At 43.3% G+C, this 17,948-nt stretch overlaps 1 protein-coding gene across 2 annotated transcripts in view; it reads left to right on the top strand.

Moving 5' to 3' along the window:
- The first annotated feature begins 541 nt into the window (after positions 1-541).
- The window catches only part of CUNH2orf73 (chromosome unknown C2orf73 homolog), a 36,998-nt gene continuing 19,591 nt past the window's right edge, over positions 542-17,948 (top strand). Inside the window, exons 1-3 of one of the 2 annotated variants that reach the window (XM_019549296.1) lie at positions 542-617; positions 11,109-11,322; positions 12,888-13,041. In XM_019549296.1, the coding sequence (XP_019404841.1) occupies positions 11,140-11,322; positions 12,888-13,041 (337 nt within the window). In that variant the 5' untranslated portion in view covers positions 542-617; positions 11,109-11,139. Of the gene's footprint in view, positions 618-5,390; positions 5,511-11,108; positions 11,323-12,887; positions 13,042-17,948 lie in introns of those variants that run through there. The other variant, XM_019549295.1, reaches the window with a different exon arrangement.

Raw genomic sequence — 17,948 nt, 5'->3', positions numbered from 1 at the left:
CTTAATGTCAACCCTTATCAATCCTGGACTATCAAATTATATGCATATAATTGTTATACAACATTAGTATCCATAGATTAGATTGCATGTGGCTTTGATTGCTTCACCTGTGTTCTGCCTACTAATTCATCTCTGCTGGAACCACTGCATCCCATTTCAAACCTCAGAGCTCCTTTCAGATACTCTGCCAGAGAGATTTGTTTTCACTCCAGCATGAAATTTCAGCTCTTTTTCAACTCTCATTTTTGTCCACCAAAGACCTATGCAGGTAAGCATATAAAACCTGAAATTTCAAGTGAATCAGTGTGAAAATAGCACCAATAAACAGCTTCAAAGAAGTTCTAAATTTTTCATTCAAAATACATGACTGAACCCAAATCCAGGATGGCTAGGATTAGGGTTTCATGGGCATTAGTTTTAATTGGCTTGCTTGGCTTAATGGAGTCATCCTAAGCATGTGCCGATAAGTCCTTTATGCCAAATATAAACACGGATTTTTTACCCATAAGCATTTTACAAATGACAGTAACATTTATTATCATTATCCCCATTTTACAGGTGGGAGACTGGCATGTGGAGGTCAAATGGTGACTCAGTGACAAAGCTGGAAGAAAAAGGTAGGTCTCCAGTATTCTAATCAATAGACCACACACACACAAACATACATGAGTACACCCTCTCTCCTAAAACAGGTGGTCTTTGATCAATAACTTCCATCCTGCCCTGTTTATTTCCATCTCCTTCCTCTCTGTGCTGTAACTCAGTGAAGAGCTCATTGCTAAACCAAGGCATTAACTCCCTCCCTTCTTTAATCTCTCCTCCTCTGACTCCCTTTCTTCTTAAGTGGGGCTAAGACATCAAGGGGATGAAGCAGAGAGCAGCAGAGCCTATGGACATCTCCCCACTTCCCTTCAGCCAGAAGGCTTGCTTGGCTAGGTGTGCAGTGTGAAATGGGAGGCACTATTGTACTGTCCCCTGGTCACCTCCTCCATGATGCAGCTCAACTCCCCAATACACGGATGGGGCATAATCCACAAATGAGCCCCGAATAAGCCATACTTGAGCCAAAGAAAAAGGCAAGTCATAGTCTAAGACATCCAAATCTTAACCAGGGTTCAGAGACAGGATTTGCATTTTATACTGCATCCAATCTAAGCGGGTAGGCTACACCGTGATAGACTATGCTTCTTTTTACTTGTGATAGTTCCTAGATCTGGGGGATTAGAAAGAGTCTTCAGATTTGGTAACAGTTTGCCTTATTTCATGTAAATGCAGATGACTGTATTGTATCATTCTGAAATACAGAATGCTCTGCTTTGAGCTGCTTTCTTTCTGCTCTGCAATAGGGTTACTTTGCACTAAACTTGATATTTCATATCCTAATGGCATATTCCTTGCAATTCTCCTCTGGCACTTGCCTCTGAATTTTAGTTCAGTCTTTCACCACTGATCAGGATATAACTTCCTTTCTAATGCTGTGCTAAGCAGTCTAAGTTTCTGTTTCCCTAACAACTTCTAGCAATTTTGCTGTAGGTGATAGCAACAGCTAATGTCTTTAGCTACTCACTGGTCACATCTACATGTTTATTAATGCACATTTACTTTAGTACTTGCTTAATGAATTTATTGCACAGTTACATTAGTACTTGCTTAGTGAAGTACTAAGTAAATGCACAGTAACTACAGTTACTGAGCAGTAGCACCAGCGAATGCCTTTTTAGTGACACTACTGTGCAGTAGCTTAATAATACTGCACAGTAATGTATTAGCACTGTCCATGCTGTGACACGTTACCGCACAGTTATTAGGCCACTGCACATTAAGCGTCTCGTGTAGATGCGGCCACTGTAATGTAGTTACAGCTTCTCTATGGATTTCCTGCTTTCACCGTCACACCACACTGGGTATTTGGGGGTGATGTTCCCTGACAGTGTCAAGCCACAGGGGGATTGTGTTAACCAGCCATGCAAAAAACAGAAAGTGTCTGTCTAGCCAAGTAAAACAAACAAGCATGTTGAAAAACACAAGCTGGAGGTAGATATAAAAAGATAAGAAAACTGTTCCTCAAGAACTTCAGTCCCTCCCTTCAAAGTCCTTTCTTTCATGCAAACATTGAGTTTTCTTTATTTTCACATAACTGGTAAAATGCTAGCACCCAACCACTCTGCTTGGATCAGTCCCCTTTTAGTGACATAAGATCCATCTCCTGTCACTCTCCCAGGCTGCTACATTGTAGAGCGAGGTCATAGAGAGGCAAATTGGAATGGCCAAGCTACAAATCCTTTAAACTCTGTGCTTATAAGGAAAGCGCTGACACAGCCATCACTATAGCAATACATGCACCACAACTATAATTATGTAAAGATAAGGGGTAGTTCAGGATAATAACAGCCTGCAAGTGCTGATTTGAGGGAGCTTTGTTTGAAATGGCACACAAGGAGGAGGCGAGCACCTTTCTACCCATTTGAGATGAGTGAAGCCACCATTAATTGATCAGAGTTAGCTCACTTCTATTTGGAGGTCTTTGCATAAGAGCTTGTTTATGATTTTCTTCTGCAGGCAAATAATGAATTTTCATCTGGTCAACCTGTTCCTCCCTATCATTATAAATAAGCATTTAACATCAATCTAAAAAAAATCTTGTGTACACATGGTGGGGGAAAATAAGCTTCTGGTTTGACCAATCAAATTAAGCTTGGTCAAATCAAATTAAACTCCAGAGGCAGGCTGGTTTAACCCAAGAAAAGCAAACTATTAACCTCCTAAATCAATTGCATCCCTTTGTTATTAGAACTTTATTTACAGCTTTGTTATGACTTTATTCCTTCATATTTAGTATCCTGCTCTCTGCAAGTCCATTCATAGCAGATGACTAAGTAGGCTGTAGCCTATGAAAGCTCATGCTGCTCTGATGAGTTGGTTTATAAGGTGCCACTGTGCCTTGCCTTCTCCCATTGTTATTAGATATCTAATACAGCTTCAGGGAGTTCTCCATGCCCAAAAAGAAAACTCTGGATCCATACTCATGTCATTTATCAACTGAATGAATAGCAAATATTTGGGAAAGCAGGTGCTGCAGCCGATTTACCATCCTGCTTTCTCTTGCTAGAAGGAAACAATGTTTGAACCAATGTAACCAGGATGACAACATCCTTCTATAAGGCTATTCTAAATACCTAAGGCTATACCTAAATACTCTGTTAGCTAATCCATTTACTTTTAGTTGTACCACGGTTGTCATAAATGCCTTTTCCTTGCAGATCTCAAGTTGCTAAATTCACATAGTGTGCAGGTTTACAGTTTCCAGAATTTAGATTTTTAATTTGGAGTGAAGAAGGCAGGTGAACTCTAAATCTTAAAATAACAATTCAAAACAACTTTGTCCCAGGTGGAACCGAAATCTGGGTGACCAGGTGAGAGCATCCAATGTTGAATTTAGAGCTGAAGTTTAGTAAAAGGACAAAAGACTCTTGTTACAAGCGAGTGGGGAATCTGCTTAAAAAGCTGGTGCCGTCACCCATCAGGAAACTGAACTGGTGTTGAACATTGGTTTTAGCTCTGGGTTCCCTTGAACTGGTGGTGAAATAACAGTTACTGTCCTACAGTGCTGTTTGAAAGAGTCATCAAACATTAGAAAAACAGGAAAGAATTCCCTCAAGCTGCCTTCAATGCTTTTGTCTGGTCTAGTTGTTTTTCAACACTAGTTCAAGTGACCCATTCAGTTTCCCTGAGAGAACCTAGCTATGAGTCTGTCTCTTCCCTTTTTGGCAGGTGTGTACAGGGGGGGGTTTACTCTGTGGCAATGTCAACCCTGGGGAAATTTACAGTGAAATCCAGCAGGTGAGCTGATAGTGGATCCCTACTGCAAGGCCGACTCTAGGAGCTGGAGTTATTTTTACTTCCTCTGCAGTTAGATTTGTGTTTTTCACGTCTGACTAAAATATTGGCTATAAGACAGGATGCTTATCTATGCTCGGGACCAGATTCTCCTTTCTGAGTAAATTATGGTTGAGGCAGATACTGGGTAGGAATGATGGGGGTGGGGAAATGCTGCCAGTACTTTGACTGTAAGGTGAATTAACCTTAATGCTGATTCAGCCCCCCAAAATAACTACTCTAAGTACACAAATCCAAGATGAGGTTTATTTGTTTGTTTAACATGGAGGGAAAAGTTAGAGCTAAGGTGGTTCAAGGTGACTTGTGTGGCAGGGGAGGGGTAATTTCCTAGGGGTCATTTTCTGCTGGATTTATAGCATCTCTGAGTTAGTTGAGTGATGAGAAAGGAGCCAGATTATGATTGTAAAATCAGAGAATGAAAGACAAGGGGTGTTGGAAGGGACCTCAGGAGGTCACCCAGTCCAAACCCCTGCTCAAGGCAGGACCATCCCCAACTATCTCATCCCACTGAAGACTTTGTCTACCTGAGTCTTAAACACCTCCAAGGATGGAGATTGCACCATGTCCGTAGGTAACCTGTTCCAGTGCTTTATTACCCCCTAGGGAGAGAGTTTTTCCTAATGTTTAATCTAAACTCCCCCTCGCTGCAGCTTGAGACCACTGTTGTCCTGCCATCTGCCACCACTGACAACAGCCCGGCTCCATCTTCTTTCCAGCCCCCCTTCAGGGAGCGAAGGCTGCAATCAAATCCCCTCTCCGCTTTCTCTGGTCCAGACTCAGTAAGCCCACTTCCCTCTGCCTCTCCTCCAGAGGCATGTGCCCCAGCTCCCAAACCATGCTCGCTGCCCTCTGCTGAACTCTAGAAGGATGCTATTAAATGAATCCCCCCTCACTCTTCTCTTCTCCAGACTCTCCTGGCTTGCTCCCAGGGCCCTCTGGCTGAGGGCAAGCAAAACCTGGGGGCATCTGAACCCCAAGCCCAGGGCCTGCAAGTAGGATGCCCACCAAAGGTTTGGGGAACATCTGAAGCCCCAGGTGTGGGTAGTAATGGTTCTGGACTCTTGGATTTGGAATTAATTTTGGCTCATTTGGCCTTGGACACAAATTTAAAAAAAAAATCTCTTCTCCAGACTCAAACCAGTTCCCTCTGCCTCTCCTCATAAGCCGTGTGCCCCAGTTCTGCCCCTGTGCTTTACTCCCCTCCTAGGCAGACTCTGACCGCGGGGTCCCCCTCAGGAAACACCGGCTTGTCACCCGTCCAGGCTTTATTTTCCCTGTGGGGAAAAAAAGAAACCAGCCAGTAGGAAGCTGAGAAGGGACACAGGCAAGTCCCTTTTCCCCCTGGCCCCGCGCTGGGGGAAGCCGAGCACCGGGGGGTGGGACACGACCCGGCATGGCCGAGGGTCCGGGCGGGGCGGGGCGGGGCCCCCGGGGCTCCTAGCAACCGCGCGGCGCGGGTCGCCTAGCAACGGGGCGGTCACAATGGGCCGCGTTGCGAGCTGCCCCGGGCTCAGCGCGCGCCCGCCGCCCACCCCTGCTCCCGCCGCCGCCATGTCCCACTGGCAGCCCCCCGTGATCCCGTCCATCCGCAAGAAGCGGGGCCCGCTGCGCCCGTAAGTGCTGCCTGGACTGTCTGAGAGAGGGAGGATGGTACCGGGGCTGCCCTGCGGGCACCTGAGGGGGTGGGGGGCCGGCAGGCAGCCCTTGCTCCCCTGGGCATCCCCCTGCCAGGCGAGGACCCAACACCCCTCAGGCGCCCCGGGGGAGGTTGCTGGTGTTCCGTGTCCCGTGGGTACCACTGTAGTGGTGTGCAGCCAGGGGGCCTGGTGCCAGGCGCTGTATGAGAGGAGCTGGCCAGATGCAAGGGGTGCACAAGCCTTTTCCCGGTTGTGTTATGGCAGGAGTGGCAAAGGTGCAGCTTACAGGCCCGATTTGTCCCCTGGTGCTGCCCCTGGATCCAAGTTCACCTGGATGCTGCATGTGGCACACATGGGACCATCCACACATGCAGGGCCCAGGATCTGAGCCCCATGCGCCTTCCCTGTGAGGTTCTCCGGGACTGTGTCAGTTCTGGTCAGTCCAGGACATGCGCCCACTCAAGTTGATCCACTCAAGTTGATGCGCCCACTCAAGTTAATCCCCTGATCCTGCATTAGTCTGTGTTTCCGCTACGCCCTCGCACCCTCAAGCTTCCATATACACATACCAAACCTGAAAATGAGGCGCCGAAGCTGCTCTGGGGACACCTCTCAAGCATATCAATCTTTTTATGTCACGCTAAGCACAGCAGTGCTCACCAGTAAAGAAAAATGTTTCTAACTTCAGTCACTTTACCTTACACATGGTGATATTTGGCTTGGGCAGCAGATCTTTGGTAGCAGGGGAAGGCAAGGCACGTAGCAAAGCATGGTTTATCTCTTCCTTTCTTTCAGGTTCTGTTTAGTTCCAGTGTAACCACAAATAATTAGAAGTGTCTGGTTTCACATCCATTTAGGGAGTCCAAGTTGAAGGAGCTTCTCATCCAAGTGACTTCAGTTCTTACAGAATAGCTTTGTGTTGGCCCTGCACCTAGCCTACCACTTTTGAGGCCAACGCAACTTGTTTGTGGAATCTTGAAAGGGTCTGTAATCGGGCTTGCAATGTTCTGGCCCATATTCTGGCAGGTGCGGGCCATAAAAGAAACATTACCAGCCCCAGGAGCAGCCTGAATCTGAGTGGCACAAGCTCACTTAAAGGCCGCTGTTCCTAAAGGTTGCAAGGTTCTCCTGCCACTTTAGCTGCAGCTGCTTTCAAGCCATAATAACACACAGGTTAGGTGATGGATATCATGAGGCAAAGAATCATCTGCTAGAATATTCATGAGCAGATTATCAACTGGGGTTCCTGTGCTTGATTATCTGCCTTCAAAAGAAGTTGTCACTATAATCCCAATGATTTAAAAAAAGGGAAGAATCCACAAAGTAGGGCAGAATTAGTAAGGCTGAGAGAGACTTTGAGCCCATTCAGAGAATAACCTTCCAGAGTGACTATCCCTGTGCATATGGGTCACAGCTGTGACAGTATTTGTCCTTCCCCTGATTTCTTTGAAGAGCTCCCTGTGGGACAGCTGGGCAGTGGTCAGTTTTCTGTACAGCTGGACTGGCTCACTGAGATACCTACATCAACTCCTCTAGCCTGAGGGATTTCTTTGCCAACGTAATACAGCTCCAAACAATCTGGTCATTCTGCTCTGCTATTTCCTTAGTAGCTGCACTCCAGAAATTGAGGAGTAAGTTCACAAGAACTGGATCATGATTGCTTTTTATCAAAAGTTAATGGATGTGTGGGAGGTATGGAAGTTGAAATCTGCAAAATTTAGCCACATGAGAACCATGTAGAAGTCACTGATGTCTGCAGGACTCTGCGGACTATGAAGACTAGCTACATTGGTGGGGAAAGTGGCCAGTAAAAAGAGGTTATGCAAAGCTTTGGAACAGAAGTTAAAAGAAAGAATAAAGAGCAGAGGTAAACAGAAACAGGACAAAATGGTTCAGCTCTCCTAGCTTTGTGCAATGTCACCTCTAGCTTAGGGACATACTTGAGTTGTGCATCCCTGGTGTAAAAGGTGGTAACCATATCCAGAACCAGATCAGACATCTGTTATATCACAGCCTTATATACACAGCCTTTCTTCCATCATATGGCACACATTAGTCTGTAAATATAAAATCCCCTGGAAAATTGAGTGTTGGGGTACTTATTAAATTTTTCAGAAGTTAGGGGGTACTTACTACTCAAAAGGCTGAGAAACACTGCTCTAGACAGAAGAAATATGATAGACCCATACGGGATTTGGTATAACATTTAATACAGCAACACAAGGGAAATTATTATTTAAACTAAGAAGGTAGGAATTATGAGCTATGTGAACGTGCTGACTGTGCACATGAGAATCTAAAGTTATTTTTTGTTGAATCTGTTAATGGCAATCCCTGTATAGCTTGTACACTTTTAGTTGGAGTAATTTTATTTCAGAATGTCCTTGGATAAATATAACAGGGTCCGGTACCAGAATTTTAAGCTGAATAAGGAACTAGTGAAAGGGGAGGCAATGCAGGATACTGAAAAGAGGAGTGTTGTGTTGGAGGGAAGTTCTCAAGTGGAGGACTCAAGCACTGGTTTTGCCAGAAATAATCTTATGTAATGTTTTCATTAGTGACATTGCACAGAAAGTAAGAATGTGTTAATGAAATTTGCTGAGGACACTAAGTTGGGAAGTATCACCAGGACAGAGGATTGGGAATACCTTACAGAAAGAATCACATAGCCTTGAAAGCTGAAGTAGTAGAAGTGGGATGAATTTAATGCTACAAAATGCAAAGTCAAACACAGAACTAACAGCAGTGTAGCCCCACTACTGTGGTGATGCCAGCAGGCTCGTACACACTGCTTCTCAGCTAAGAGAGAAGAGCAGAGATTGTTAACCAGAATGTAGTCCGGCACTAATGCAGTGACTTTACTTTTGGTCCTTCACTGAGCATACAGTTCTAGTCACGCTGTTTAAGAATGGGGAATTTGTACTGCAGCAGGGTTGGCAAAAATGACTAGGATTACCAGGGGAATGAAGAGCCTGAAATTAAGGCCATACTTACATAGTAAATTTACTGTGCCAGGCAGTGGCACCCTCAAAGATGCTGCACAGCTCCAAACAGCGACTCTATGGCTCAGTAGGCAGGTGAATTAGCACTGAAGAATGACAGTGCCAATCAGAGCAGCTCTGTGCTAATTAGCCCATCCATGGAAAGAACTGTGTTGCTTCTGGTTTAGTCTGCCTGAAGCTGCACAGTGACTTGAGGGCATCACTGCCTTTCACAGTAAGTTTATATCAGGATGTTAAAATCCAAGGAGAAAGAACAGCTCTTTCAACATAAAGACAAAGTTTAGATGCAAAGAAATAGGAATAAACTGGCCATGAATAAATTTAGGCTGGAAATTAAAAGAAGGTTCCTAACTATTTGAGGAGTGACTGGGGCAAGAAACCTAATTAGTTTTAAAATGATCTTGAAAGGGATTATATACCCTCACTGCCTATGATAGCAGGATACTGTACTCATTGACTCAAGTAGGGCTGTTGAGTTCTATGTTCTTAAATGAAGAATTGTGCAGGAAAGGAAGGAAAGATCTAATCCTGATTCATTTTTGTTATACATTAAACGCACCTAAATCAGCCTTAAGCAAAACTACTTGAATTTATAAACATGGGTACTCAGTAAACACAGCCCTAAACTGCTAAGTGCTGCTAAAGTTACAAGTCAGTAGGTTACCAAAGTAAAGGCTGCACTCCTCCAGTCTAGTAACCAATTAGTAAATAAATAAAATTACAGAAATTGTTGGACAGTAAATGGATGAGATGCTTAGTATGAAACTAGGCTGTAGACACCTCAGACTACTGAGCTAACTCCAGCTGTAACCAATGGAGAAATTGTCACTGAGTTCTGCAGAAGCTGGGTCAGACTGCAGGAGAGAGACTGTCTTTTTGTTCTGGGTTTGTACAGTACCCAGTACATGGTAAGCTTGCAATACACAGAACAGTAGAGTATCATCACAAACTCCTCTGTGAACATTTCAGGCTGGACATAAGGAAGAAGTTATTTACTGTCCGAGCCCCCAAGGTTTGGATAGACTGCCGCTAGAGGTGGTTCAAGCACCTACCTTGAACACCTTCAGACTATCTTGCTGGGATCCTGCTGACTTTGTGCCCTTTGGGCAGGGGGCTGGACTTGATGATCTTCCAAGGTCCCTTCCAGCCCTAATGTCTAATGTCTATGAAATCCTGTGTAGGACCTTAGGCAAAGCCATAATGCTAACAAAATTATTAGTAGTACTGTTTCAGTGGAAAAAGGGAGATTTTTTTAGTGCCCAAATGCCATGGCTTCTCATTGACTCCTTATGTATTGATTGCCCTGAGTCCACTGATTAATTATATAAGTGACTGACATAATTTGGTATCATTACCTGTATTTGGCAGCTTATTTCCTGTTCAAGACCTGAGGCTTTGATGTGAGTAAGGTTAATATTACTTCTACTGGAAATGGATAGTTTTAGTTTCCAAGAAGCCATTTTTATGTCAAAATATTGGTCATATCAAGTCTATATGTCACTTCTCTAATAACGTACCAATCCTTATATCATAGAACTTTTTCTGAGGTACTAGGGCAGGTTTTTGTTTTTGTCTTAATAGAATGCTATTTTGTTTTATTATTTTCATGTTTAATTAATGATAATTTGCCTTTCTGGAAATAGAGGTGAAACTGGCAGGAGCAGAATGAAACACTACAGGGAGAAAAGGAAGGAAGGAGGGGAGTGTAACTAAGGTCATCAGCATGTTAATGATATTGTTGGCTGTGATCAGAGATAATATCACCAAAGGGAGAGCATAAACAGAGAAAAGTAGGAGACTCAGAACAGAATGTTCTGGAGCAGCCACTGAGAAAGGAGTCAGGAAGGGAAGGTGATTATCCTAAGATGCTACAGAAGATTGATTAGATAAGTTGGAAAAAAACCCATTGGAGAGTAGAATAAGGAAAAAAGAATGTGCCAAGGTGATAGAGACGTAAGTGAGCTACTGATTAGTTGAGAGGGATAAGAATAGAAGTCAGCCGTTTGGCATTAGCTACGAACAAATCATTAAGAATGCTGGGAGGACTGTCCTGGTAGACTGGCCAGAGCAAAAACCGGATTAGGAAGGATCAGGAATAGAAGGTAGAACATGTAAAGGAGCTGGCCTCAAGCATTTGCAATACATAATAGTTTTGTGCAGACTGTAACAAGTTAGAGACATCAGTAAATATTTAAAGGGAAGCAGACCTGAGATGTCAACTTTCATATTGCAACAATTTAATGTACAAATATTTGACCAGCCAATTCTGATTTCTCCAGCATGCATTGGGACTAACACTGAGTTACGCTAATCCAAAACTAGTGAGTGAGAAGAAGCATACCATAGAAGTTAAATTCTGCTGCCGTGTATACTCATGTAATCCCGCAGTAGGTGCAGTGAAATCAGATCCTGCAGTTACAATACTGAGTGAAATGGGATTTAAGCCTGCTTAAGTTCTTAGCAGATACTATTTTCTTATCCTGTTTTATGTGATATAAATAGATTAACTACTAACACGTTATAGGGTATGTATGTGAAAATAGTCATGTCTTTGTCTTCTTTTGTCTTCCAGCTCAGATACCTCGAGAGTATTTTATCTTGATATGCCAGAGCCAGTTAAGAGGCTAGAAAAGCTCAATAGAGAAAACAAACCGCGTGAGCCACCGTGTTCACCAGAGCGACGCAATCATCCGTACCCACGTTATGCAAAAGTCATTGACTGTGATGTTAGGTTCTTAAATGAACCAATAGTCTATATGGAAACCAAAAATACTATGCAAAAAGAGGTGGGATCATTTGGCATTATCTTTCCAACTAATATCATACTCTAAATAATATATACCTCTATGCTGCATGAGAGAACTACATTAAATAGCACTAAGGATCTGAATTGAACCCCATAACAGTAAGAAAGCTCAGAATTAAGCCTTAAAACTCTCTAACTCACTCTGCTGTGCCAAGGAATGGCAGTGCATATGGCATGAAGATCTGTCACTGCATGAAGATACCTGCAATAGTCAGGCACAAAGAGGTGTTAGGAAAATCATAATTAAAGCTTGCTTTTGTCAGATTCGGTCAGTCTTAGAATTACTTTATCACACAGTAGTTTCTGGTTTGATTTGTTTTGTGTATTACAGTTAAAGGAAATTGATTTAAAGGGGTTATTGTCTATTTCATTTCTAGGAAAGTGACCCTTAGACAAGGTGAGCACAAAGCTGATGTACCTCTTAAAACATAGCATTAATGGGTAACATGGTAACAGTGTATGGGCTCTTTGCACAGGTGGGAATTTTACTCTAATCCAATGATTTAATGTTGCGGGGGATGGATTGTGGAACCTTATCAATGCTGGAGTGCTTTGGTCTGTGAAGTGTCCCATTTAAGTAAGGTGCCTCTCAGCATCAGAAAGTGTGTCACAATATGGTAAGCTAAGCAGCCATGTTGGAAGAAGGTTAGCTGTTTAAACTGTTAAATAGCATGTAGGAATAGGCCTTCCTGTCCAATGCAGGGAAATGAGATGCTTGAACTCTAGAAGGGAGAGAACAAGCCAGGTGTTGTCTTGCTTGATAGTTTAGATGACTGTTCTAACATGGCAGCTTTGCAAATGTACTGCATTTTTGTTCTTTCTGCATAGGTAAAATGGTTCTGATCAGTCCTGCGGCCTGTACGAATGGCAGATAACATTTTATAACGAGTGTGGTTATGGAATCCTTTCTACGTGAGCCCTCTGATAAAATGCATTGAGTCTCTCCATAGTGCCAGGAAATAATCAAACACTCTCTGTTTGGTTTAGCAAAAGGGTGGTTCATTTTGGGTGAAATTTACCCCCAGTCAGAGTGTCTGCATAGGCACTCTGCTACAATAGTGACTATCCTCAGCTTGTTAACATGAGCTCTTAACATGTTAGACAGGTTTCCCTCTGCACTGGGGATGTTGTTGCCAAAAATGTGAATGTTAGAAACATTTTTTTTCCAGCTTTGGTTCTGATGTGCCACGATGGCCTCTTGTAAGAGTGGTGTGAGAAGGCAGTTTGTACATAATGATATACCTGACATCTCACTTTCCTAGATCACCTGGGGAAACCCCAGAATCTGAGAGACAGTTACATGGTGTTTATATGAGGGAAGAATAACAGTGCAAGACAGAAGAGGGAAAAATAATGAGACTGTAACATATTTAAGAGTAGCCTGCTTAGGGTCAGTGTTAGGAGCCAAAGTAGATAAAGCAAACATGGAGCTAGCAGGAGAATTAAAGCTCTGTGAGATCTGAGAAGATGTTACAGACAATGTAATGATAGTACACACTTAAGGGCATGTATAGATTTTCATTTCTCTTTCCTTTGCCTTTAAAGGATCATTGGTGGCCAACTGGTAAATCCCATATACAACATTATAATCCATCTTATGACAGACAGACCACCCAAAGAAGTGATTTCCAGAACCCAGCCTGTAAGTTAACTTGTCCACCTAAATACATCTGTAAAATACCGCCATCATGTGGAATAGGTAAGTACCTGTAAGGCAGCTCCTTTTACTAATATACCAAGTTAGAAACTGTTATCTTATCAAGCTAAGATTGAACAATGTACACCTTTAAATAGCATTTGCAAGTAGGTACATCCCTGTGGTATGACTAGTTTTCTCAATACTCAGAATAGGAAAAAATAAAGGTATTTTGGTATGAGGTACCATACAACAGTATGATATGTGTCAGTGAAGTCCACAGATTTACTTTGGGTTTACAGTAGTGTAACTGAAAACTGAGTCTCTCTGATTATCCAGCTTTTCATCCACCCATCCTATTTTCTTGGCCATGAAATCTGAATAGAATGATGACCATTGAAGAACAACCACTATTTGTAATGCATGCAAATGCATGCTGACTTTGGCCACCTCTCTTCAGTGCAAAAACATGGACTCTTTCAGGATATGGAAATGATGAAAACTTATAGTTTTTTAAATATGTGTTTGGAAACTGTTTAAATATGTGTTTGAATTATTCCCATTATTTGCAAGTATATTTTGTATTTGTAATTTGGGTAAATACTTCTATTAGAAAAGAGCTGTCTGCTCTGTATATTCTTTATTTGTTATTTGATCACCTGGCTCTTCCCCCAAGGAGTTTTTTTGTTGTTGTTTTTGCTGCTCCCTGAATGACTACACCTTTATCAATAGGAGAGCAGCAAAGAGCAAATTAAATGGAGGGCTGTTGCAACTGTGCTCAAAAACTGAAGTAAATATCTTCACTTCTCAGCCTTTTGGCCCAGATTAAGCGTAGTTCTTGGCATCTTGTGGTGGCATCCGAATCTCAAGACCTCCAGACTTGGGTCTGCACGTAGGATGCCTGCGAATGGATTTGGGAATATCTGAAGTCCCAGAGCGAGAGCCTGGGATGAAGGATGCTCGCTGGCTGTAGGACTATCATGGTGTCTAGAACAATTGCGTTCTGCCTGCTCAATTGATATTGTTTTTGGAATGATAGAGTTCTGATCAATCAATATGATTTGGAACTGATTTGGATCTGGAACACAAAATACTTCTTTTGTTTATTATTATTAATAATAATATATCTTCCTTTCCCTTTTCTCCATCTGTCTCTAGAACAATTTAATAAAAAAGTCTAGACCAAATGTTCAAAAACTGCCTGAATGGACTCTGAAGCTACCTCAGGTCACATCATCATAATGACTGGTGCTTTATTCTCTGGCCACAGGGTGAATAGGGTTCTAAGACCTCCATAAAATCAGTCTTAAACTGAGGAACAAAAGACAATCCACAGTGTGCTTGGTACAGAATAGGAGGCCTGCAGTAAACTGACTGGATTTGAGAGCAGTTGTTTGTTTTGGGGCTGGGTCTATATGCTCAGTAGTACTGTGGTAGCAGTGGCAGAGCTGTCCTGCTGTTATGATTAAGGTCACTTATTTTTACTCTGACGGTGCATTTAACACCAGCTGCCCTATTACATTTTCTTATTCCATCCATATTTGTTATAAAGGCACAACTGGTCCACAAACCAACACCCTGACTGAATATTCTAGGATCCAAAGAGATTGCTGCTTACAGCTGGATGGTATTAAAAGGCACCGTAGACACGAACGACAAGAATTTAGCAGAAGTCTTGAAGAACAGTGATGTCAAAGTGCTACAGCTGAACTGTATTGTTTTTCACTAGCAAAGACCAAAAAAAGCCACTTCAATGCCAATTTAAATGTCATAAAACAACAAAGTATTTTCTGCTTAACAAATCAGTGCTTTCACTCTACTGACCTTGCTAATGTTACTGAAAGACTTGCATGAAGTAAAATATATATTGGCCCAGAAGTTATGCTTTACAGAGTTTCTATAGGCCAGTGAGATACCAGGACCTGAGTAGTCATTAAACATGGTGAGGGGATTTGCCACTTGCAGAGTCACAATGGACGTTGCCCTCTGTACATAGACTCAACAGCATACGTCAAGAATCGCTCGCTTTAGCTTAACAGAGCACTGAAAAACTACAAATCCCTCTGCAAAAAGTCAGAAATTGTAAGAGAAAGCATAGGGAGCATAGTGCCCCTTCTCCACTATTCCCCCTCCACTAAAAGGAGAGAGGCATTTCCTTACTTTTTATCCTGGCATGGGGAAGTACTTCTCACACAGGCATTCCTCTCCTCTCTGGCTGTGGAGATAGACTCAGCAAGAGAATCTGGAGTTGGGGAACTCAGAAAATCTGCTGAATAGATTGAGTTCTCACCAGCAACAAATGAAAGAAGTGGTGTCTTTTTTAGGAATTTCCTCATAATTTTTCTTCTAAAGTGAGATCTGCCAGCCTGCTGGCTCCCGCCCTATAAGGGGAGTGAGAAAAGAGATCTGTAGTAATTGGTCCCTTCTTTCATTTGGAGGGAAACATAAAAAGATAGTATATAATACCCATATGCAAAAATCTGAAACAGTGGATTTCTCTGTCATTGTCAAGTTTTAAAGACTTCTATCTACTGGAACAGTGGTGGGATCAGAAAGCATATACTGTCACCCAGTTTCATGCATGTGACATGCTTACATAAGTACACATGCAAACACACAAACGCTGTCCTTGGCTGGTTATATGCACTTTCTTGGGGTATGAATTATTTTAGGATGCATTTCTTTTCTTATTCCCAGGCTTTTCTCCTTGCCACATTCCACTACCTCCTGATACAACATTGTATCACAATATGACTTCAAAGCCCACAATACCATCCAATCAAATGTGACGGGCTGGCTGGCAGTGACCTGGCCCAGGGGTTTTGAAAGGGCAAAAGATGACTGGAGGATTTAGGATTCCCTTTCCTCACCAGTCTGGTAATGATTTGGCCCAGGGGTTTTGGAGAGGTAAAAGATGATTGGAGGACTTGGGATTCCCTTTCCACACCAATCAGGCCCCAGAGACTCACCCCCCCCATGTCCCCTTATTGGCCCCTTGGGTCACCTGGAGGGGGATAAAAGGAACAGTGTGGGCTGACTCAGGAGAGACCAGTGAGGGACAACAAGGAAAGAGCTTCACAGAGCTGGCAAGAGCTGAGCTAGCGGGGCAGGAGCAGTGCCCCAGAAGAGCCTGAAAGAGCATGACCTTAGCAGTGCTGCTGGCAAGAGAGGCTCCCCACTGGGCTCCAGGATCCCCTGGGAGAGGCTACAGCCAGCAGGAGAGGCTCCCCAGCTCCAGGAAGGATCTGAGCAGCAACCTGAGAGGTTCCCAGCTCTGCTTTCAGCTCCTCCAATCAGAGGTCAGGCAGCTTGACAGGAGGTGGGGGCACCAGGAAGGTCAAGACCCCTAGCAGGTTGGAGCAGTGCTACCAGTGGTGGCTGTGTGGCAGTGTTCCTGCCTGACCATGGGAGGTCAGGGTTCAAGTCCTAGCTGCAATGACTTGGGGTGAGTGAGCTAACAAGAAGCAAATCTATTTGCAGTGGAAAGGGGCCATTGTGTTTTCCCTCCTTTCTCCCCCTCCAGGTACCAAGGTGCTACATTTCCTTGTCATTTGACATTTTGCATTTTGTGCCTTTTTAGATTTCACCAGCCCGTATCGTTTGGTCTGCTGTTTGTGTTTTATATTTTGTTAACCCTGTTTTTTTGTCAGTGATGATAAGTGTCTAACTTTTGTTGAATCCTGCCCCCTTGGGGCATTGTAGTATTCACTATACCCTCTGATTTATGTTCCCGGTATTAAAAAGTATATGGTTAAGTCCCCATTGGTGGTCTGGCTCTAGTCTATAGGGGGAGGAGAGTCCCTACACCTCCCACAGTGCTTGTGCACCTGCTTTGATCCCTTTAATTGGAGAGATGGTACCTCTTGGAGTACGGCCTGGGTTACATAAAGTTGCAAGCTCTCTTGACACATTTGAACTACTTTGTCAAATGCTGTTCTGAAGCATGCTGAACTCTGCTATAGGTACACCACACCTATATAACATAACAAAATCACTTGGGACAAAGAATGAAAATAAATACTTGCTTCTTTAAACAGATTTGCACTGACCAAATCTGGCCAGTACCAAAAGGAAATTGGTACAAGATTTATTCATTTTTAAAACAACATTTTCAGTAAGCTACTGTGCAAAATTTAGCTCAGTGGGGCATAACCCATGGCTCATGGGAAACAGGACATTGCTCAGGACCACAGGAAATTTAAAAATTGATGCTGAGGTCGGTAGGGAGAGCAGCGCATGATATTGCTTCTGCCACATTAGTTGCTCAATGTTGCTGCCCATAGGCAAGTGAAAGTAGGGTACCACCATTTTAACTTGGAAACCAGGTAAGGGAATATATGAGGGTATATTCCCTAGTCTCTGAAGCTTTTGCTGAGAACTGGGGCTGGGGAACTGTCAAGAAGTCAGCTAAAACTCTCTGACTCTCTCTCTTCCTTAGCAGAAGTTGGGGCAACCTAAGAGATTGCTCCAATTTGTACCAGCTAGGCTGGTCTCCAAGGCTAAGTACAGACAGTCAAAAATCCCGAGGCTGAATTGATTCAGTCTTTGAAGATTAGTCTAAACTGAAGAGATTAAACTGCAAAGCAACTGGACACACATTTACTTCTGATTCAGGAAATGCAGCCACATGCTTGCAGTGGCTCAGGCCAGAAATCAGGGAGGCACTAGAGCTCATCTGTAGCTGGCATGGACTGTGTGTTCTATAGGCCAGTGAGATACCAGGACCCGAGTAGTCGTTAAACACGGTGAGGGGATTTTCTGCTGTCCCCAAGGTCTCTGGGATTTGCAGTTCAGAATCACAGTAACAGGACTCTGTAGGGTTGCTCATCACTTCCTCTGTTTCCAGGTGCCTCTGGGATTTGTAGTCCACAGCTGCAGCCAGCAGTAAGTTTCAGTAAATTTAGCAGGGCAGCTCTGTACTCCAGGGAAGGTGGGTTTAACTCCTCTTCCTGGCCCCAGACCCCAGCCCG

This window comes from Crocodylus porosus, unplaced genomic scaffold, assembly GCF_001723895.1.
Source record: "Crocodylus porosus isolate Cpor-Errol unplaced genomic scaffold, CroPor_comp1, whole genome shotgun sequence".
Lineage (NCBI taxonomy): Eukaryota > Metazoa > Chordata > Crocodylia > Crocodylidae > Crocodylus > Crocodylus porosus.
Note: the sequence above shows the minus strand (reverse complement) of the source record. Positions and strands in the feature narration are given on the sequence as shown.